Source organism: Pyrus communis, chromosome 1, assembly GCF_041283825.1.
Source record: "Pyrus communis isolate YQ-2024b chromosome 1, ASM4128382v1, whole genome shotgun sequence".
Lineage (NCBI taxonomy): Eukaryota > Viridiplantae > Streptophyta > Magnoliopsida > Rosales > Rosaceae > Pyrus > Pyrus communis.
In genome coordinates this window covers 4,625,020-4,648,806 of record NC_142565.1, presented here as the reverse complement: position 1 = coordinate 4,648,806, position 23,787 = coordinate 4,625,020, and the positions used below count along the sequence as shown (strand labels likewise).

Sequence of the window (23,787 nt, the reverse complement as noted above, 5' to 3'; positions counted from 1 at the left end):
AGAATGAAAAAAACTTACATGGAGAATGTAAGCGGAACCGACACATTCTGGTCCAATTATTAATGTTATATGTTAATCTTACTTCATGTTGCATTGTATTATTAGACCAGAATGCTAGTGCGTCGATATCTTTGATCTCCGTAAGTTGTTCTAGAAAACGTCCGTGTCTGTTGCTTGAGTCAATTATCAATGGATAAGATTGGGGGTCCTAGTCTCCCTTATCCTTATCCAGCGTAGGCAAACGGCATGTCGCAATACACATACGACAATCGTCGAAACGCTTTTAATTTCGTTACCGTTGACCGTTGAAGCACTGGTGAAATGGTAAAAATCAACACGGGTGGGAAATTTCCCCTTATCGTTATTGTCATCCAACTCTGACAGACTTCCTCTCCCTTCTTCTCCGCCATCGCTGAGGGAGCTTCGGATTAGAGAGACTTGCAATTCAATTCCTCCTCCGCATCCGAACATGGCTTGCATTCACAGCTACGGCTCCATAGCTTCCATCTCTCTTCCCACCTCCCCTTCGTTCTCGCCAAGATCCAGATGCGCCTACAAGCCTCGCTTTCTCTGCGCCCTCGGAGGTATTTACAAAACGATGTCGTTGCTTAATTTGGAGCTTTCGACTATTGGATTCTGTGGGAAATGGTCTGATTGGTGTTGGGTGTTTTCTAATTTGGGGTCTTTATGTAAGATACGGTGTCGTTTCTGTGCTTAATATGAACTTTGAAGCTTACCCCAACTGGGTTATTTGAGATATGGTGTAATTGATGTTGGGTTTGCTCCAATTTGGGATCTTTGTTTAATACTTAATCGTGTACTTAATATGGTTGCTAATCAAGTTCGATAATGCCCACGTGCTTAATTTGAAGCTACTCCAGCTGGGTTTTGTGGGGTACTGTCTAGTTGATTTTGAGTGTGTTCGAATTCGGTTCTTCATTGAGCACACAAATTGTCCTTAATAATTTGCTAATAAGTTTGATAATGCCCAATTGTCTAATTGTATGGTTCATTTCAGGGAGCGTGGCAGAACCCCAAGTTGCCTCCGTTGCCGAGCCTCTTTTGCTCAATGCAGTTCGCGGGGACGATGTTGAGAGACCCCCAGTTTGGCTCATGAGGCAAGCAGGGAGGTACATGAAGGCAGGTTTATGCATATATCGATTACCATCTCATTCACTTGGAATTAGTTCTGGTTTAGTGTAAATTGGCTTACTAACTTATTTAAGCATTTTGATATGACAGAGTTACCAAACTCTCTGTGAGAGGTACCCTTCGTTTCGAGAAAGATCTGAAAATGTTGACCTCATTGTTGAAATTTCGCTACAGCCCTGGAAGGTCTTCAAGCCTGATGGTGTAAGATGTCACTCTGGGATTCAGTGTTGGTGGTTTTCCAGTTTAGCCACTTACCTGTTATAATCTTGTTATCCCTTCCGTTGGGTTGCTCGTTTCCTTTTTCTCACAAGTCTCCCCATGTGTTGTGACAGGTCATTTTGTTCTCGGATATTCTAACTCCTCTTTCCGGGATGAATATACCATTTGACATTGTAAAAGGTAAGGGTCCTGTAATATTCAATCCTCTGCATACTGCTGATGATATTGATCAAGTAAGAGAGTTTGTTCCACAAGAATCGGTTCCGTATGTTGGGGAAGCATTGACAATCTTGCGAAAGGAGGTCTAACATTTTCTCTACTTATTCTGTTCCAACTTTGAATATATTTTTCATTTCATCCTAAACTTGGAATTGTTACATGTACAATTCACTAAAAGTAGTACCTTGCCGCTATGGTGCCAATAATATTGTCATAAAAGGAATAAAAAAGAAGAAAATATATCACATGAAATTTCGAAGTTAAGATCTGAATCCTTTACGAAGGTGTGATTCATTTGAGTGCTTACAATATTATGTTAGACTGCAGGGACCTCGGATATATAACACTGCATACCATGGCTATGAGCCCTAAATGCTATTATATTATGGTGTAATTTACATTTTGAAGCTTAATAGAGTTTGATATTGGATGTGATTTGAGACTGGTTTCTCTGCTTCAGTCAGCATCATAACCTTTGGTATCCTCACTGATATCTTTACTTTTCCAGGTAGATAATAAGGCAGCAGTGCTAGGTTTTGTCGGGGCTCCTTTCACCCTAGCATCGTATGTGGTGGAAGGTGGTTCATCAAAGCATTTCTCAAACATAAAGAGATTAGCCTTCTCTCAACCAAAGGTAACTCTAGGCTGCCTATATCTGGTGTACGCAACTTTTTTTTTTTCAATTTTGTCTCCTAACTTGTTAACGTCATGGTTACATACATTGAGAGTGCCAATAAGTAGGGTCCCTTAGCAATCGGATGGTAGCTCCTAGGGTATTCCCACCTTCGTTTCAAACCCATCTTGCGACTTATCATTTATATATTTGGTGTTTTCTGGGAGTGTTCCATTGTTAGCAAAGGTGTGAATATCCTTCGTATTATTCTTGTTTGGTTTTTAACGTGGGATGCTTCCTGCTGGTATATGCCAATTTTGTTGACCTTTGGTTCTTTCCGCAGGTCCTCCATGCATTACTTCAGAAATTTACAACTTCGATGACAAAGTATATTCGATACCAAGCTGATAATGGAGCTCAAGCCGTTCAGATCTTTGACTCATGGGCCACAGAACTCAGCCCTGTGGATTTTGAGGAATTCAGTCTGCCATACTTGAAGAAAATCGTGGATGCTGTGAAAGAGACCCGTCCAGATCTCCCTTTAATCCTTTACGCAAGTGGATCTGGGGGTTTGCTTGAGAGGCTAGCTTTGACCGGTGTTGATGTAGTTAGCTTGGACTGGACAGTTGATATGGCGGAAGGTAGAAGGCGACTGGGACCAAATATAGCAGTTCAAGGTAATGTGGATCCCGGTGTTCTTTTTGGTTCGAAAGAATTCATCACCAGTAGAATAAACGATACGGTGAGGAAAGCCGGTAGAGGAAAACATATTTTGAATCTTGGCCACGGCATTGTAGTTGGTACACCTGAGGAGAATGTTGCCCATTTCTTTGAGGTTGCTAAAGATATCAGATATTGAAAATATATTTAGCTTGAATTGATTTCCTCTTTAGTTGAGCTCTTTCCTTTGTAATTTTTGTTCCCATTTTAGTCCTTGTTAATTATTTGCTTAATTAATACGGCTCTTTGTTTCTTCAAAAAATAAAAAATAAAAAATAAAAATTTACTGCTCTTTGTAATTTGTTGAGGACTTGATGGGCGAACATGGAAAGTCGATTGATATTTATCTTTCTGCAACTCCTTGAGCATGTTGCTCATTTTTTACCGAAAAGTCACAAGTTTGAGTCGTAAAAACAACCTCTTTGCAAAGTAAGAGTCCCCACCCCCCTCCCCAAACCCACAAAACCCCCGCCCAGTCCCCAATTGATTCTCGAAAAACGGAAGCCTTGTTGGCTTGGCTTGCCCTTTTCAACTCCTTGAATAGGGCCCTCAATTAGTATTTGGTCTTAAATTATCGCTTTAATATTTAGTGTAGGAAAAATCATACACTGCATTTTCAACGCGTGTAGGCAAACACTCATTTTCTGGGATTCTGGATGGAGAAGATATTTTCTTATTTCGTCCGTAAGCATGTGTTCACCAACCAACCTTGTCCCAGAAAATGATGAATTTGTTCGTACATCTATTGCACAATAAAATTAGAATAATTAGCACCTGCTTAAATTGTTTGGTGTTTTCTTTTCTTGGCGAATAATTTAGTGCAAACCTGTTAGGTTAACTGCTTAATGCTATGGACCAACCTTTTGCTTTTCCTTTTATCTGATTAATTGGGAGAGAGATTCAAACATTAGGCATGTTCGATATTGGAAAGAAAATTATCACTGAACTAAAACCTTGTTGGTTTTCGCTTTTCCTTCTTAGGCTCTTATTTTTCTTGTTGGTCAGTTGGTATGTGCTTATTTTCGAAACTATTGGAATAACTAACGAGTCACTCTTTGTACAACGGTAATGAAAAAGGTAAAATCAAACACATGATATAGAGTAATTGTTCTAAATCAGTCGCACTACGGTTCCTTGTAATGACTAATAAACTACAGAGACTAGCATTGCAAAATTGTCAAAGTTTGATACCATGGGGCATGAACATGCATGCCTGTTTCTAGCAAGCTAGGTTGGTACACGAGAATATCAACAATTGATCTTAAACCCAAGTAAGCATAGGGGTGTGCTATCCACACATCTTATTTTATTTCTCACACACCTCTTGATAATTTATGTCTATTGATCTTCTTTAATTCATCCGATCCGACGACCAAAAATTAAAAAGGTGTGTGAGAAATAAAATGAGATATGTGGATATCACATAAACCTTGCAACCATCGAATCTTACCGTCACTAATCACTGATCACAACGCAACATCCGATCATTCCAATTTATCACCAATGGCCCGCTTCCCATCAATCTACGACTCTTCGTAATCTTAACAATTCACAAACAAACTGGCCTTGAATAAAAGACTTGTAGATATCGAACAAAAAAATTATAGCTTAAGTATTTAAAAGCGTATATTCATGCACCTATTGTTCTATGTATTAAAATCCCACCACTTTCCTTCTATGGAAAGAAATAATAACCCTTGGGCCTCGACTAAGCTGTTACAATTTGGTTGGCGTGTCCAACTAAGGTACAGGGGCATGCTGACAATGGTCGATTGACCTTCCTTAACAACTATAATTCGAATTTAGTGGCAAATAATACAAACAGCCGTAACGTACATATATATACAACTATACACACTGCTTTCTGTATCCCTATTTCTCCTCTTATTTTCTCTCTTTTCTCCTTCCAATGTTCAGATCTTCTAGACTCTTTGTGTTCTCCTAAAAAAGGTAATCCCTTTACTTTTTTTTTTTTTTTTTACTTTAATTTTCTTATTTTTCTCATTGACTGCTTTAACTTTGTAAAAATTATGTGTGACCATATTCAAATATTAACGTTGTCTCACATGTTCTTTGAATTAGATAGATAACGGGTTTTTCTTTTGGAATTTTTTAGCAAGATACGGCAACTGAGGATGCAAAACAGATGTGTTTTTTCTTTCATTATTCAAGCCTATGAAGTAGAACTCAATCTGGCCTGCTTCCCTTGTAATTTGTTCTCGATGAGGCTGGATCCTAAACACACTGTGAAATTGAGATCAGGGTCGTACAAATGCAAATTGAAGCTGCAAAAAGAATTTCTGTCGCGTTGAAAGCGCCCGAAGGACTCCTGCCCTGTGAGTAAAATTCTCATAGTAGCATAATTTCTAGCAATAAATTTAGCGTTGCTGTTGTTGTTGTTGTGGATTAGGTTTAGGGTTTAAGATTTTAAAATGGAAAATAAGGGCAAGATTTTGATGCAAAAATATGAGATCGGGAGAATGTTAGGGCAAGGAAACTTTGCTAAAGTTTATCATGCAAGAAACCTCCAAACTGGCCATAGCGTGGCCATTAAGGTAATTAACAAAGAAAAGGTTCTGAAAGTTGGACTAATTGATCAAACAAAAAGAGAGATTTCTGTTATGAGACTCGTTAAGCACCCGAATATAGTGCAACTTTTTGAGGTCATGGCTACGAAATCCAAGATCTATTTTGTTTTAGAGTATGTCAAAGGCGGCGAGTTTTTCCACAAGGTGTCGAAAGGGAGGCTCAAGGAGGAAATGGCAAGGAAGTACTTTCAGCAGCTGATCAGCGCTGTGGATTTCTGCCACAGCAGAGGTGTTTACCACCGCGATTTGAAGCCCGAGAACTTGCTGCTGGACGAAAATGGAACGCTGAAGGTGTCGGATTTTGGGTTGAGTGCGCTTGCGGAATCCAAGAGGCAAGATGGTCTTTTGCACACAACTTGTGGAACTCCTGCTTATGTAGCTCCTGAAGTTGTGGGGAGAAAAGCATATGATGGGGGCAAAAGCTGACATTTGGTCTTGTGGTGTGATTTTGTATGTGCTTTTGGCTGGTTATCTGCCGTTTCATGGAACAAATCTGATACAAATGTACAGGAAAATTGGAAGAGCAGATTACGAATGCCCTAAGTGGTTTTCGAATGAAGCGCGACGTCTACTCTCTAAAATCCTCAACCCTAACCCTAGTAAAAGGATTTTCATTTCAAACATAATGCAAAATCCCTGGTTTAGCAAAGGGTTCAACTCCAAACCAATTGCAACTATAACAGAAGTCGGAAGCCCGGGTTTTTCGGATGTTGATCAGACTACTGAGCTGGCAAAGCAGCAAGAGTTGGCTAGACCTAGACCTACATATTTAAATTCTTTTGATATCATCTCTCTTTCTGGTGGATTTGATTTGTCTGGCTTGTTTATGGGACAAGAACAAGATGTGAAAAAAGAAGTGAAGTTCACATCTGTGCAATCTGCCTCATCAATTGTATCCAAGCTGGAGAACATTGCTCATCATTTGAAGTTGAAAGTCAAGAAAGATGGAGGGTTACTGAAGTTCGAGAAATCCGATAACGGAAGGAAGGGTGCATTGGCAATAGAGGCTGAGATTTTTGAGTTCACTTCATCTTTTCATTTAGTTGAGATGAAGAAATCCAATGGCGACACATTGGAATTTAGGAAGATGTTGGAAGATGATATAAGACCAGCTCTCAAAGATGTGTGGGCATGGCACGGTGAGCAGAAACAAGAACAAGAACAAAAACAGCATATGCATTATTCTTATTCCTAAGTCTGCACATCTCATACTTGAATGATCTCAAGCTTTTCTAATTTAAACTATTGTTTGATGAATTACTTCTTGTAATTATTGTGAAGTTATTGTTATATCAAGGCTCAATTGGTTTTGTAAGCTTGAAGTTACACGTGATTGCATATTATGAGTGAGGTTTTCCAATCTTTTGTTCCATTTGACCAATCCCCAAGTTTCGTTGGGCTTAGACTTTTTGGGCTCACACCATAAATTGTACTTATGATGTTCGTTACAATATCCGTTTTAGCAAGGGTAGATATTTGAACCAGAAAAAGATGAAACAGGGTCCAACCAAACCAGAAAAAAATCAATGAGTAAACTTAATGTAACTCCAATTTTGTGAATCAGAATTGAGATCAGTCCACTTTGTTATGGTCCACTCACTAATTATCCATATTCAAATCGAACAAAACTAATTATTTTATTCATTTCAATTTTATATCAAGGTGAAGTATACTTAAACTAAACAGACCATGCATACCACTACATTCTATGCACCATCTTCTGTCAATAAAGTGCATGTATTTCATTGAGAAGCCAGTTTTTCACGCAAACCCTAATAGTAAGCATTAGATATATAAGCAGGTTGACTGGCCTTCACAGACGCACCAATACAGCCGATCGGAGAACCATGCATATTTACAGGTTCGTTTGGATGTGCTTTTAAAATGATTGAAAGTGCTTTTAGAGAAATTTAATGTTTTTGGATTCCAAAAACACTTAAAGTGCTTTTCTAGGGTTTATTTGCACCTTTACTAAAGATTGGTTCTAAAAACATTTTCACCAAAAGTGTTTCCAGTCATTTTAAAAACATATCCGAATGAGCTCTACATCTAATATGCATTATTAGGGTCTACATAAGAGAATTTTCACTCCAATGCGTCACTAGTAATAATAAAGAAAGATTAATTTTTTTGTACTCATTTTGTGTCTGGTATCTTTGTTGTCTTTATTAATTGACGCATGTTAAATTTAATTATGACAACAAAATTAAAAAAGATTAAGTTTATTAAAATGTATTAATCAATAATAGAGGTTAAATAGAAACCATACATAAAAAGAATGCATAAAATTTGAACTCTAATAAAGGTGCCTAACTTTTATCATCATCATTTGGAGCAGCTGGCATATGACCCCATGTTAGCATATTCCAATATTGATTGCTGTATGGCACCCAAATGGAGCAAGACGCATAGAAAAAGAAATGCACAGATTAATATTGTGAGGAAGCTAAGCAGAAGCATATATATTTTCTGTTTTGTTTTTTTTTTTTTTTGCCACCTCTTAAATTCCAAGAACTTAAAGGCTAACTATTTTTGATGGAGTAACGTTAGAGATATTAAATTTAGAGACTAAATTTGCAAATTAAATGATGTGTAATCATTAGGAATAAGTATATTTATCAACGTTTAAGTAATAAATCAATCATCAATTTTCATGTCATTTAATTTTAAAAATTTTACCTACAAATTTAATCTCCTTAACATTACCCTTTTTGATTAATCAAAATCTGGTCTACGAGAATCAACTTGGGATCACATGCTTCGGCCACGTGATCCTTGGTGGAATCGCAGCAGGTATTTTGCTGGCAACCCACAGGGTTTTGACTCACAACTCAAATTCCGAATCCGAATCGTTTTGTTTATTATTCAAATTAATGAAAAATGTTAGGGTTGGTCGGCTCGGGGATTGCAGGGGAAAAGATTATCAACAGTTAGCAGTTCTAGAATTTAAGTTCGAATCACGCTATGTTAAAATAAACTTTCTCGTTTCTAAAAAGATGATGAACAATTAACAACATTATTATTATTATGTTCATGTTCTTAAGGTTTTTCGTTTTAACGAATGTAAGTTAAATTAGTTGATAGAGCACTATGTCTATTCCTTTGAACTTAAGTTCGAATCATCCCCCATCGAGATTTAATAAAAAATTTCCCATTACATTAAAGGGACTAATTACAATTAGATTTAAAGGGTAATGATGAGTAAGCCCACATGATTTCCATCATAAAAAATACTTTAGAAAATCATAGAATAAAAAAAAAAAATTGGTTCTCCACTGTCCCATTGAAAATGGCCAAAGAAGACAGGAGAAAGAGATGGTATAAATATATCATAAATCATCCTAAATTGTCTCCAACCCATGCCATGAGGGGGTTCTCCCCTTGCTAAAGCTATTGCATCATTCAGTCTCTCTTCTCTTGAGTTCTAATCTTTTGATATAAATCAACCTACATACCACATGCATTATGCTCTCTTTTTTTCATTTTTTTCAGTTTTTAATTTGGTCCATAAACATAATTTAATTTAATTTCAAGATAATTAATATTGATATAGAGGGAGTGACCCAAAAAAAAATTCAAAGTTGGACACTAGAAATGTATAGAATCAATAGATGCATGAAACTTCGCCTGCTTGGTGTGAATGGGGGGCTCTACCACTTTTATCTAAAATATTGAAACTTCGAGTAAGTAATTTATCTAAAAGATTGAAACTTTAAGTAATTGATTTTGTAGGGTTAATATCCTTAATTCTCAACTCAAAAATGGATGAGTTCCATGTTGTATACACTCTTAATTAATTATCATGTCACATATGTAACTGTCAGACTACTATGAGATATAACCATTTTAGCCGTCATATAACTCATGACAACCATAAACGTAATTACTATGCAAACGAATGCCGTCATACATTGAAGGAAGAAGTTACACCTCTTCATTTGTCTAGTTTCCCTTTAAATACCCAAAACCTAGCTTTAGCAGAAGGATAACTTAAAGCAGGGCCGGCACTAAAAATAAGTTTGTTTGAGCGTAAAATAGTGCTTTATTTCTTCAAAGGTCTCCACTTCGAAACAGTTTGCAATCTTGGATTCGAACCCCGCATCTGGGCGAATAGACAAAAAGCTTCCACTGCTAGCGCTGGAAGATTTATTAGTACTATCCGGCACATTAAAATATATGTTATGTAGGTGTTTACTTGTAAAGAAAATTTGGGAGCCCTTCCAATTAGGACGGCCTTGTGCAGTGGCATCTTTTGCATACTCTCAGAGCCGGCACTAATAACTTATATGAGACATCTTACTTAGTTCTAAGCCTCAAACCCTAACCCTAGAGTTAGCGAGCGGATTAGAGAAAACCGAAAAATGAGTTAGGATTACAATAGTCAATGACCTGCTCGTTAAATTAACTTTGATAAGATGAAAAATGGTTTGAAGTATAAATGAATTAGTAGATCCGATTCAGTATTGTTTAAAAAGAAAAGTTTAGATCTTTTGGATGGTCATGGTTGGACGCAAATGGGATTGAGAGATACAAGATTGTGATATTTGAAGCAACTTGTACTTCAACATAAAATCACCTTTCACTAAACAAAGCAAAGCCAAAAGATCTTTGTCCTGCTGCATGCTAAAATGTGTATATAATAAATAGAGTGTGGACTGTGGAGTGCCACAGATTAAAAGAAAAGAAAAAAAAAAAAAAAAAAAAAAAGAAGAAATAAACTCTTACTTCTTCTTGGCCATTCAAAGTTCCACACCATGGATGTATCAGAGAAAAGTGCCACTATGGAAATTGTGGGTCCAATACCAAGTGTATGAGTGCATTTCTTTTTCTTTTTGTCTAAATTGGTTGGGAATTTCAGTGAAACTCCTATGATTAGGGAATAAGAAATGTTTCTTATATTAAGCATATCTCAATTACGAGTACAAATGAACTTTGCTTTATATAATGTGATAATTGTACATATATAGTATGCAAATGCGCATGTAAATTATTGTCAACCGTTGGTGTATAAACGTCCAATAATTATACATCAAAGAGTAGTCGATGAAAGTGCAACCAACTATTAATTTAAGTTTAACAATTATATAATCAAAATAAAGCACAAATGTGCCAAGTACTAGATGCCATGATTATACAAGTGGGCAGTATGAGATGTCATTTTTCTCAAACTAATTAACTTCATGTATTTCTCAATTGTGCTCCATCAAAGACAATTAGCAGGAACTTTGTCTTAAATGACACAATGTATCTCGATCACTTCTTATTTGAGACTTTGAAACTTAGAAAAGTTCCTCAAATGGTGGGGTGCATGGCGCCCAACCTTTCATATAAAGCAAGAAATTACTGCTTAATCTAAAATTTAATCCTATGTGCTTGTCATAATCATCTAAAGGAAATTTTACATTACTACCATATAATTATAATTAACCCACAGAAAGTAGTAATGCCATCCAGCTTAAGAAGCATAACTAATCATGCTTTAATTTGCATAAACCATCTTATTATAGTTAATTACCATGGAAACAGGTAAAAATGATTTGCTTGTGGAAAGTCACGGAATAGGTAGGTCGGTTTGGCACGGAAATTAAAAGCGTTTTTTCAACATCACTAGCTGGCAGCTTCTTATAGGGTTTCTTTAAAACAAGAGAAATTTTTATCCAGGCTAGAAATACAAGTCATATAGTATATCATTCTACTTGTTAAGAATAGACAACATGATTGATACTTCATACTTTTAATATATATTAATGAAAGAGCAAGTGCACGTTTTACATAAAGTAGTAACGTCAAACCCAAGGAGTTGGTTTAGTGGAACAAGGAAAGACCTAATCAGAACTCCAAATTCGAGTTCGGACTCTTACAGATAGACCACCGGCTCTTTGTTATGGCATATCATTTGTTTCGGAAGTCAAAAGTACTCTACCGTCTCATGATATATCGAGACTGCATGAAAGGAAGATTATTCTACCATCAATGCCTTATGACCGTGCTGCGAGACATCGAAAATTTGTTCAGAATACACCTGACTCGAACAACTTTGAGCCAGATTGTGCATGCATTTTTCTGTGCTGCTGGGCAGCTAGGACCAAAAACCATTGAGTCTTCTTTTCTTGCCATATCCTGTCGGATTTTGTATGGAAGTAGATGCAGCATTCAATACTGAAAACCACTGTGCCCTGACCAACAAGGACACCGCTGCTCTCGTGAAGTTGTCACCCAATAATTGAAGACCTAGCTTATCTTTACACTTGATGACGATGAGTATCTGTTTTCACCAGTTCAAATAATTAGGGTTCTCATGAATCATGATATGTAGTCGTAACTTTGCATGAATACGTACGGGAGATTTCAATCCATTTATGTCCTTTCCATGCAGCTTTAGAAGAGGACATGGGTAATGACTTTTAAGCCCTCTAGTTAGAAGAAACAAATTTGGTTGCAAACCAATTAAAATAAACAAGATTATTTGTATACCGACATATGGCAATTGACTTTGTGTGCATAAGCATGTTTAGACACGACACGACACCTTGAAACAACCCGAAACTTTCACCTTATGTATGTACAAGGTTAACACTATTAACAACTCTTGTAAAACAATAATTGAGCCCAAAATAATAATAATAATAATAATAATAATAATACAATAGTATAATGTGATGTAACTTTTCCTTATTTTTATGATTAATAGTATAATGAGTTTATTTTTTATTTTTTATTGTTATTCTTATACTTATATGTTTGCACATTGGTCAACTCGAGAGCACAACACATATAAATAAGTAAACTCGAATACAAGCTATTGTCACAAGAAATTCTCTCTTGCAATTAGTGTCACCACGTACCAACTCTCTAACGAAATATAATGCACTATTCAAATACGCAATAATCATTTATTCCATCAGTTGTGCCAATTAAATAATATATTAATTTCCAGAATATTGCCACCCCCTTCATCATACTACCATGATCAGTTCATAGAATGTGTTTTACTGGTCAATTACCTGGAATCCACTACTAGATCCTTGAAAGGTGGAAGTTATTGCACATTGACCCCTAGCTTTCTCCCTTTTGCTTAATTGGACCACCGCATTGTAGATCCAGCTGCGCACTGTTGCTGCGTTTGTAAGACGCATCATTTACTTTAAGGTTTGATTCCGATTGGTAATTAGGTTTAAATTAATTGCTCGTGTTCATTTTAAAAATAAACAAAATAATCAAGAGTATCAGCAATGAATAATTGAATATCCCCGCATTCCCAAACCCGTTTTATTTTATAATGTGAAAAAAAAGAAAATATTACTATTAGGGAGAGTGGTATCGAAGTTGAGTATAAAAATCACATAAACAAGAAGAAATTTTTTAGTGTGCCGAAAACATAGCTCGGTACATCAAGTATTTAATATAATTGGTTAAAAAGAATTTCAAGTTTCTAACTAATTGTACTATTACACTTAATATACCAAACTGTATTTCAAATACACTGAAAAATCTCTCGCAAATGATAAACATGCATGCCGCAGTTTTCTCGTGGACCAAATTCACACATATATACTGAATATTGAAAGCAAGGGGGGAAGGTCAACTTCAACCTCAAGGCATTGCTGTGTTGTATTTTTAAAATTTTTTCCCTACTTGCTGTGTTTATTTGTCTCTACCAGCGATTACTTTTCAAATTCAGAAACAAAATTCGCAACTGGACAGCAGCAGCCACTTTGCTACATGCTCCCACATTCTATGAACTAAAACTAGTGGTTCCCTTATTGATGGTCACAACCAAAAAGTTTGAATCTTACAACTGCATAATTGAGGAGATATTTTTATGAAAAGAAGAACACAAGTTATGATAAGATAAACCAACATAGTTATTGTGTTAAATCTCAAAAGTTAATTATTAACAACCAACAAATTCACATATTACATCATTTAAATGAAAAACAACATTATGTTATCGTGTTTAGTACATATATTACTTGTATTCACCGACGGAGCAAGTTAAAGCCTAGGAGGGGCATATGACCTTTCTCACATATTTGGAAATGTTGTATTTATATGTGGTATATAGATAGCTTGGTTTTTATATATTTATAGTTGACCTTCCTTATAAATATAATTTGGTCATGGTTGAGTGTCCAACACTTAATTTTATAATTTCATTCTTTACCTCTTAAATCTTAATCAAATAAAATATGTTTAATTTAATACCCTCGCACCCATATCCAATTATTTTTATTCGAATTTGCACCAACGTGCATATGCATGATTGTTTTTCGCAATTGTTGTAAAGTGTCATTTGCTATAATGTAATTTGTTAAATCATAACAATATCAAGGTTGGAAATTAGAATATTTTCTATACTTATGATCATTTTTAAGTAATATTCACATATAAGCTCAATTTATCATAATTTTGTAATCACGTAAAATAAACTCTCTTTAACAAAAATTTTGGCTCCACCACCGCTGGTATATTATAGATCAGGCCGTTACTATAGACTGCAATTTATGCTTGAAAATTCAGAAAAATACCTAAAACAAACTAAAAAGTCGCAATATATCTTTATCAATCTGGTTAGGGTGGACTGAAGTCATAGTTTGACTTTCAACTTTTTACAACCTTTGCTGTTATATACACGAGTAACGATTGGTTATAAGGTTCTAGGTGGGTTTGATCACAAATTTCATACTAATCGTTTAATAGTTCGATTGGGAAATAAGTTTTGATTTTGTTTCAAACTTTCGAAAGACTGCTACTATTGTTCACACCACATTCACACTTGTCACCATTCGTCATTATCTGACCACATAAAAATGTTTCGGTAAAGGAAAATATTAGGAAAACTAAATTTTTAGATATTTTTTTTTGTAGATCAATATGTTGTGATAGTTGATGGTTATGCTTCTTTTTTAATGATTTAAAAAAAAGTTTAATCATCAATCGTCATATTATGCGATTTATAAAAAATAGTTTAAAATTTTGATTTCTCTAACATCACACCGCCACAAAACGTTCAAAATGTACCCATGTGGGCAAATTATACTTTTCAAATAAGGGAAAATGCAATGCATGGTTTATTTCAAATTGCACATGATGATTAGTAAGAAAAACACAAGATACAACATATTTCTTTTTCCAGTCGAGCAAGTACGAATATTCTTTGAAGTTCTTTCCAAAATGATTTTCCTTTAAACCTTAATTTTAATTATTTAAGAAAAACAACAACTGTCCATATAAGAATCCTAACTCATTTGGGAAACTTAGAGGAATTTTGAATTCTAATCCGTTGATTAGTTTGGTATTTGGGAAACCATTTCACTTGAATCGATCTGGACGCTTATCGTTTTAGATACACGGTATTGATTTCCACAGTTTTGATTTCTCCTTCAGCATCTTTCTTCTTTATTTTCTAATTTATTCGATAAAAAGCTAGAAAAACGAGAAGTACACGAAGAAAATGAGAAGTGAGAAAACTACCATCCTAATATAAAAACACAAGAGAATTGCAAAAAAACGGTTGTTAATTCCCACACACACGTGGTAGTAGCTATTAATCGTTGTTACAAGTAGGTCTCACAATGCAAAAACTCGTAATAAACCATTTTTATGCATGATAGACCGTTGCAAGCACAACCATAAACGCAAAATCAACAGTATCCAAATAGAAATACAATTTCAACACGGAGATACTTTCCAAACTGCATAAAAAAGATCCCCTCTCCCTCTCCCTCTCGGAATCTTTCCCTCAAACACGCAAATAATATTGCGGTATGCTATCCACACATCTATTTTTACTTTTTACACACTCTTTGTTAATTTATATCATTTGATCTTCTTCAATCAATCCAATCCGACAACTGAAATTTAAAAAGGTATGTAAGAAGTAAAAAAGGATGTGTAGATATCATACCCCATAATGTTTTGTCATTACTAGTCCTCCACTACTCTACCTCTTCTACATATAGATACATATAAATATATGGATTATATACATCCTTACATTTATATTTATATAAAACAACCCCACAATACTATTTCCTTGTATAAGCCAACTAAACAACAACCGCAGTAGCAGAGACTTCCAAGCTCTCAATCTCTCCAAACACAACAAAACAACACAAAGTTCGATGGACGTGGAGGCTCACGAGCCGCGGCCGCCGCCGTCAGCCCTATCGCGGCTCAACAAGTACGTTGCCAAAACCCGAGTCGGCAAGCACTTCAAACTCGCCGAGCGCAACTCCACTTTCACCACCGAGCTCCGCGCCGGCACCGCCACGTTTCTCACCATGGCCTACATCCTCGCAGTCAACGCCTCCATTCTTTCCGACTCTGGCGGCACCTGCTCCGTCTCGGACTGCATCCCTCTCTGCTCAGACTCGACACAGTCTCTCCAAAACTGCACCGGATCGGTCATCCAACCTGACTCGACGTGCAAATTTGACCCAGTCAACCCTGGCTACTCCACCTGCATAGAAAAAGTTCGAAAAGATCTTATCGTCGCCACCGTTGCCTCCTCACTCATCGGCTGCGTAATCATGGGCACCTTCGCGAATCTCCCGCTGGCTTTAGCCCCGGGTATGGGCACCAACGCCTATTTCGCATACACCGTCGTCGGGTTTCACGGATCGGGTAATGTCTCGTACAAGAGCGCATTGGCCGCGGTGTTTATCGAAGGCTTGATTTTCCTCTTCATCTCCGCAATCGGGTTGCGCGCCAAGCTCGCAAAATTGATCCCGAAACCGGTTCGGATCAGCTCCTCCGCTGGTATTGGACTTTTTCTGGCGTTTATCGGGTTGCAGAACAATGAGGGAATCGGGTTAATCGGGTACAGTTCGTCGACGTTGGTGACGCTCGGAGCCTGCCCCGCTTCCTCGCGGGCATCTTTGGCTCCCGTCATAACGGCCGCTAACGGCACCGTTAGTTTGATCCAGGGCGCTACCGTTTCGGGGGATATTATGTGCCTCCGGGACCGAATGGAAAGCGCGACGTTTTGGCTCGGCGTGGTCGGCTTCGTAATTATTGCGTATTGTTTGGTTAAAAATGTGAAGGGGGCGATGATTTACGGGATTATTTTCGTGACGGGCGTTTCATGGTTCCGTAACACCAAAGTAACGGCCTTTCCCAATACGGACGCGGGAGACTCAGCGTATGAATATTTTAAAAAGGTGGTTGATATACATACAATCCAGAGTACGGCGGGGGCATTGAGCTTCAAGGATATTGGAAAGGGGTATTTTTGGGAGGCACTAATTACGTTTTTATACGTAGATATACTCGACACCACGGGTACTTTGTACTCGATGGCCCGATTCGCCGGATTCACCGACGACGACGGCAATTTCGAGGGCCAATATTTTGCTTTCATGTCGGATGCTTCGTCCATTGTGGTGGGTTCCTTGCTGGGCACGTCACCCGTGACGGCATTTATTGAGTCATCTACAGGTATACGGGAGGGCGGACGTACAGGACTAACGGCGTTGACGGTGGCGGGGTATTTCTTTTTGGCGTTTTTCTTCACGCCGTTATTGGCGTCGATACCGGCTTGGGCAGTGGGGCCGCCCCTGATTTTGGTCGGGGTGCTGATGATGAAATCCGTGGTGGAGATTGAGTGGGACGACATGAGGCAGGCGATCCCGGCCTTTGTGACGTTGCTTTTAATGCCGTTGACCTACTCCATAGCGTATGGGCTGATTGGTGGGATTGGGACATTCGTAGTGTTGCACGTAGGGGATTGGGGCCTAGAACTTTTGGTCAAATTAGGGATTGTAAAGGTCGGAGGAGGTGGGGTGATCAATGGGGCACATGATCATCAAACTAGAGAAGAAGACGCAAAAGTGGCTGAAGTTGGAGTTTAAACTTTTCAATTTTCACCTATATAGCAAAAATTGTGGTCAATGGGTTCATAGATACATGTACATACTTTACATGTTTCAAAAGTCTTGCTAGACTTTTTGGATCTCTGTTTTTGTTTCTATTTTTTGAAATTGATATCTATTTTGTTTTGTATACAAATAATGTAGAGTTGAATTTAAGGTACAATCATTTGACCTGTAAACTTCTTTTTTAATATTTGTATGAAATACTTATACTCACAAGCGATAAATATTTTTTCTATTTTAAATATGTAAATTATATTGTTGACAAACCAAGTGCTTCCTTAAAAAGCACTTGGACTCTCTTTTAACACTCATAAGCTCTTTATTTATTTATTTTTTTGTAAGGTGTTGTTATCCACGCACCTCAATTTTTTTTTTAAATACTTCATGTTAATTTATGTCATTTGGCCCTCTTCAATTCACTCAATCCGACATAAAAAAATTAAGAGGTGTGTATGGAAGGTAAAAATGAGTGCAAATAACACCACCTTTTTTGTAAGACGTAGTTAGATTTGCTTTGAGTTGGGAAAAAACAATAGCAAACATACCCTTATTTATGTTCGATGACTTGATCTTTCGGGTAGACCATTTATTTAAATCATATTTTGTAAACCATCTGACGTGGTTGTTGATAATTGGATTATTACTTGAGTGTTAATTAACGTGCTTATTTCCTATTAGTAACACATCATAAAATTTGTAGATGTGCTCTAAAATTTTATCTTAATCAACACTTTAATCAAACCCTATTTATTTCTTTCTTTCGAAATCACACGGGATTATTTGCCAAAACCAAAAAGAAAACCGGATTAGGATATTTATCTCTTAATACCTCACCAAAATGGGTTACAAAGTCTTCATCAAAATTGGTTTTGAGTCTCTCTCATTGTTACTGTATTTCCAAAGACAACAACAGTGCATATATAAATGTAGTTTTCCCTTTCTTCGATCTATCACTTTCATGGGTCCTCTGGATAATTTGTTCTTCCAGTATTAACTATAACTATTATATTATAAGAACATAAAAGAAAACAAAAGTTGCGCATATAAAGTATACTTGAACCAAGCGAATAATGGCACTAGCCATTCCATCGGGCAAACCAGAGGTCCAGAACAGGCTCAAGTTCAGATTCGGTATAACAAATTATTATTCTCTTCTCAAAGGTTCTTGGATAACACATTCACAACAGAGCTCGACCATCACAAAGGAGCCAGTTAAACTTGGACCATCATAATAAAAGCCAACTATCTTTAGATCGACCATGTATAATACCAATCTCACACCTGTATGAATTGAATATGAGACTTCCTCGAACCAAGCGAAGACAACTGTCACTAGGTCAAACGTTGATTAGTCATGATCTAGCATAGTAGCTTTTGCTTAGGCTAATTGGACTCTATAAAAACCACAACTTAAAACGTTCTTGAAGGGGGACCATCTAAATCAAGCAGGCAGTGCTTAGTGGGGGGATATTTGATACCACTCCACTGACCAAACACCTGTCTTGTTCTAGTGGGGATTTTAACGGATTGATCAAAAAGTATGCACCAAACTCACAACCAGAGAACTAATCCTGCTTTTTGTTTCTGTGTACAAATAATTGAGACTAATATTATACGTACAAACGTACATTGGGAGGAGATTTTTGATAGGTGATTGACTAGTTTAGCAGATAACTGACAGATGATAATATTACTCTTTTGTGCTAATATATGATAAGTTAATAACCGTAATTCTTATTCTGCAGTGAAATTTAAAAAGGCAAAAAGGATAGAGAATTGCAAAGTAGGGTTCTGAGAACATATTCTTTGCATGGTGTTGGACTGACACGAAACATAAACCATGGTGCATGTGTCCTCTAATCCTAAAAAGTCATGCTTTGGAGTTCTTTCCAAAGGCAAATCAAGAGATAAATAAGAATGTGGTTTGATGATTTGTAGCCACAGTAGTGACAGGTGTGCAGGGATTTTCATGCGAATATACACCAGTTTTCTTAGATATATGTTTTATTGAGTGTGTCTGGCACTAACTTGATGGTGTTAGGAATGTATCCAAACAAGAAATTCCTTCATATCTCGGGGCGTTTATGTGTGACATCGAACCATGAGGTATATGCATCTTGGGATATATAAGAAAGTTCGCCTTTGTGCAAGTGAGGCTTAAAATTTGTCATTGCAAGTTGAAAAAAAAAAATGCATGTACATGCAACCTCTTTCACGTATACAATTATGTCTCACAAAAAAATTGCAAATACAAAAAAAAAAAAACGTCGCATACAACGGTTGTATATTTCTTGTGTAACTTTTACCTAATATATTCAAATCGAAATTTGTTCATATCTCGGTGTGTTTACGTGTGACATCAAACCATGAGGTATATGCATCTTGGGATCTATAAGAAAGTTCCACTTTGTGCAAGTGACACTTAATATTTGTCATTGCAAGTTGAAATAAACTTGCATGTAACATCTCTTTCACGTATACAATTATATCATACTCATATAATGTTGTACATACGAGAAAAACGTTGAATGCAACAATTGCATGCAAGTCTTTCTCGTGTAAGTCGCAGTTTAACCTACTATAAATAACAGTTTATAAAAAGGAGAAATTAGGTTCTCATCCCTCTTTCTTCTATTGCATTGATTAAAACCTTATTTCTTTTTAATTTTTTTTATCAAGGTCCCTAACTTTTAATGAGCGTCATTATTTCAATTATATATTATTTACATATCAACATAATTTATTTCTAAAATTACATTTGGCATATTTATATTTATGGTTAAACTTTATATCATATATTTCTATTTTTAGTTTGCACCATTTTTAATTGGCAACCCTTTTTTAATTTGTACCAATTGTCATTTTAGTTTTGATTTCTACCCATATATTAATTTCATTTTGTGCCCGTATTTTCAAAATTTTTATTTATACTCATAATTTACATATAACGTTTTTGTTATATGTAAAATTTACCCTTTTTTTCCGTAAATGTACCATTTTTTATGTAAATTGTACCCATATTTTAATGTGAAATCTATTTATTTTTTATTTATAATGTATACATATTTTATAATAAAATTTACCCTTTTTCATTTTTTTACACTATGAGTACATTCATTTGACAATTATTATTCAAAGTTATATTGTTACCTCTTTTTATCTATTTATTCAATCAAATTTTTTTTCTTTTTTTATTGTAATCGTTTTTAATTTATATGCCATATAATATGAGATTTTAAATCTCATAACATTTCAAGTAATTAATATCAAACATATGGAAATACATATTAATAGCAATAATGAGGTGTACATAATTAAGGAACTTTGATAAAAAATTGAATATCATTAAGATTTTAGTCAAAAAATATTAATGGCTAGGGATCGAATTCAAAGTCTCTCTTATAAATATTAGAAAATTAGATGCCAACCATGCACAAAAGGTGAAGGCTTGAAAAGTGGTTTAAACTAAAACTTCTTGGAAAAGTGAAAGCCATATGCCCAAGGAGCTTGCCAAAAGGTTATGGTCTTTAGTGAACCAATAATATGGTCCAGGAGAAACCTGATTTTATGATCCCAAACCCATCTGTTGTATTAGAAAATTATCATCTTGGAACTTGGTAGATTCACATTCACTGCCCTCACATCTTAGAAATTTTTATTTGATTCCAAGGGGTATTTTGGACAAATCACCTGTCTGGTATAAACTTCTGGTTCCAGCAGAAGAAGAAAGAAGTGGAGAGAAATGGCAACTGTTGGCAACAGTTGCTTTGGCTCAGTCTTCGTAGCTCCGCTTGAAAACGATGCGTTTTTGAAGAAGATTAAGAAATCTCCATGCAATTTTTTAATGGGATCCAATAATTCCTCCAAATCCAACAAAATTTATTGTGGATTGCCAGAAAACCCCACGAGCAGCAGACCCTCCATTTCAAAGAACACGGTGGAGGAATACAACGCTGCAATGAAGAAGATGATGAGGAACCCCTATGAGTACCACCATGATCTGGGTCAGTCTCGTAATTTCCCCACGTATAAATTTCTGTAATTTCAGGTTGCATTTCATTTTTTTTTTATCAATTGATGATTCTGTAATTTGTTATCTTTTGTGGGGTTTTCTCTATTTTCTGATTAGTGGTGTAGTTTGATCAAAAGATTGAACTTGAAAGTGCTAAATGCAATTTATTGACAAGGCCCAATTAAATTTATGTTATTGGATTTTAAATTTTGTGCCTTTGTGTGATATATATGACCCAGTTGCACACTTTTGATCTATACTTAAATGTAGGTTTAGTGCTTTAAGATGGTTACTAATTAACTTTTCATTGCACCTTTTCTGTAAGAAATTCTGGCACCAGTTCAATCAACTTTGCTTTTCCTTCTTTTTGGTCCTGAAAACTGTTTTTAGTTTGATACAAGATGCGAAAAGTTCATTACTTTGCAGTACTTTGATGCGAAAAGTTCATCAGATATCAGTCAGTCTGCGTAGATTACCACGATTTTGAGCAGCAGCAGCAATGCCTTGTTGTTGAATTTGTTGAGGATTAGGACTTTTCTTTTTATAATTGACTAGTGATTCAGGACGTCTTTTTACGAATTCAGAATGAGTAGGGACAACGGTGATAAGTGAAGTTTAACCTAAGGGAATTTTGGGTTCTGCATTTGGGAAGAAAATAAACAATTCCCGTAATATTTAAGAGTATAGAATTAGTACCTTGTAATCTATTCCAGTGACTTCAACTAATGTGATTGCTCGTGTTCAATGTTCAGGCATGAACTACACACTGATTACTGATGACTTGATAGTCGGCTCCCAGCCTCAGAAACCGGAGGATATAGACCACCTGAAGGAAGAAGAGAATGTGGCATACATTTTAAACTTGCAGCAGGACACGGATGTTGAATATTGGGGAATTGACTTGCAGTCGATAATAAAAAGGTGTAAAGAACTTGGAATCCGGCACATGAGGAGACCCGTGAGCAAATATCCCCTCCCACTTTCATTTAACAGATAAAGTGCATTCATACTAAAATGACCTGGATAAAGTCCCAAACTTTCTAGACATAGCAAAGTCTTTCTTTTTACTGACATCATGATTTCGGATTGCAGAAGCATCGTGCTTGATTCTGGAAAATATTCCAGACCAACAACAAAATAAGTTTTGGGACCCTTTGTGCATTTGCCTTACTTTGTTTATCGACTACTGCAGGCAAAGGATTTCGATCCAGATTCCTTGCGAAATGGTCTACCTAAAGCAGTTTCATCACTCGAATGGGCCATCTCAGAGGGAAAAGGAAAAGTGTATGTGCATTGCACTGCTGGATTGGGAAGGGCCCCGGCTGTAGCAATTGCTTACATGTACTGGTTCCTTGGAATGAATGTGAGTCCTTGTTCATCGCTATATTTCTGCTTCTTTCCATTAAGAAATCGCATAATGCCATACCCTTTGGTAACATGCGACCGTTTTAGTGTTCCAGACTTCCAGTGAAGTATTGAAGCCTCTATGCCATCTAAATGACTATGAAATCTGAAACATGCCCATATTATTCAAGAAAATTGAGATTTTCTGTTTTCAGTTAACGAATAGTTTGAATTTGATAGCTATTGTGACTATGTGCAGCTGAATGCAGCGTACGATGAGCTAACTTCCAAGAGACCTTGCGGGCCAAATAAGAGGGCAATACGCGGAGCTACCTATGATCTGACCAAAACTGACCCATGGAAGGATCCCTTTGAGAGTCTTCCTGAGTATGCATTTGAGGATATAGCAGACTGGGAAAGGAACTTGATTAGAGACCGCGTCTATTCTCTCCGTGGAACTTGATCACTTAGGTAAAACTTCAATCTATAATCACAGGACAGTCTACCCTCGAATATTTGGACCATGTCCGAAGATACTGGTGCTGTAAATTGCTCTGAAACATACTTTTTGTGTTGAATGATTTCGAGCGATCCCAACGCATGGCCAAGCAACTGTTTCTGCACTGTGTTTTGGTTGTCTTTTCACAATCCTTTGTTAATATTGTGAAGGTATGTTGGTTCTTGACAGGTTCCCATGCCATTAGAAGCTCAACATCGTTGATCAAGGCAATGCAGCAAAGAGTTGGTAGAGGGGATAGATGGCGGATTAATTTCTGGGCAATGCTCGACGCTGGACGCCTATCAAGCTTGCTCGTCATTTTTTTTCAATCTACCCTGTGCGATCATATATTATTTAGCTTAGTGTATAAGATTAAACAAAATAATGTGGCCGCAGAATTATGTGGCATCGAAATGGTTCATTGGTGATTGCGGTATTTAAGCTGTGTCCTTGCGAGTCTGATATTTTACGAATCTGCAACTACAAGTTTAATAAAAGTGCAGTTCTTTTCATATTTTGGTCAAGATTTTAAGTGCAGTTCATCG

At 36.5% G+C, this 23,787-nt stretch overlaps 2 protein-coding genes and 2 pseudogenes across 3 annotated transcripts; all 4 read left to right on the top strand.

The window, feature by feature from the left end:
- Positions 1-312: 312 nt before the first annotated feature.
- LOC137720100 (uroporphyrinogen decarboxylase) lies at positions 313-3,116 on the top strand. The gene is made up of 6 exons (XM_068459112.2): positions 313-584; positions 1,019-1,140; positions 1,243-1,353; positions 1,485-1,673; positions 2,099-2,224; positions 2,547-3,116. The coding sequence occupies exons 1-6, from the start codon at positions 470-472 to the stop codon at positions 3,060-3,062; spliced, it is 1,179 nt and encodes a 392-aa protein (XP_068315213.2). The 5' UTR covers positions 313-469; the 3' UTR covers positions 3,063-3,116.
- Positions 3,117-5,206: 2,090 nt separating this feature from the next.
- LOC137721376 (CBL-interacting protein kinase 2-like) lies at positions 5,207-6,872 on the top strand (annotated as a pseudogene).
- Positions 6,873-15,501: 8,629 nt separating this feature from the next.
- On the top strand, positions 15,502-17,563 carry LOC137720885 (adenine/guanine permease AZG1 pseudogene; annotated as a pseudogene). Its single transcript, XR_015962229.1, has one exon. The product of XR_015962229.1 is annotated as an adenine/guanine permease AZG1 pseudogene (transcript).
- A 3,255-nt stretch (positions 17,564-20,818) lies between these two features.
- On the top strand, positions 20,819-23,754 carry LSF2 (dual specificity protein phosphatase (DsPTP1) family protein). The gene is made up of 5 exons (XM_068460565.2): positions 20,819-21,391; positions 22,152-22,357; positions 22,592-22,762; positions 23,003-23,214; positions 23,432-23,754. Exons 1-4 carry the CDS (start codon positions 21,130-21,132, stop codon positions 23,204-23,206), a joined length of 843 nt encoding a protein of 280 aa, XP_068316666.2. The 5' UTR covers positions 20,819-21,129; the 3' UTR covers positions 23,207-23,214; positions 23,432-23,754.
- The last annotated feature ends 33 nt before the right edge of the window (positions 23,755-23,787 follow it).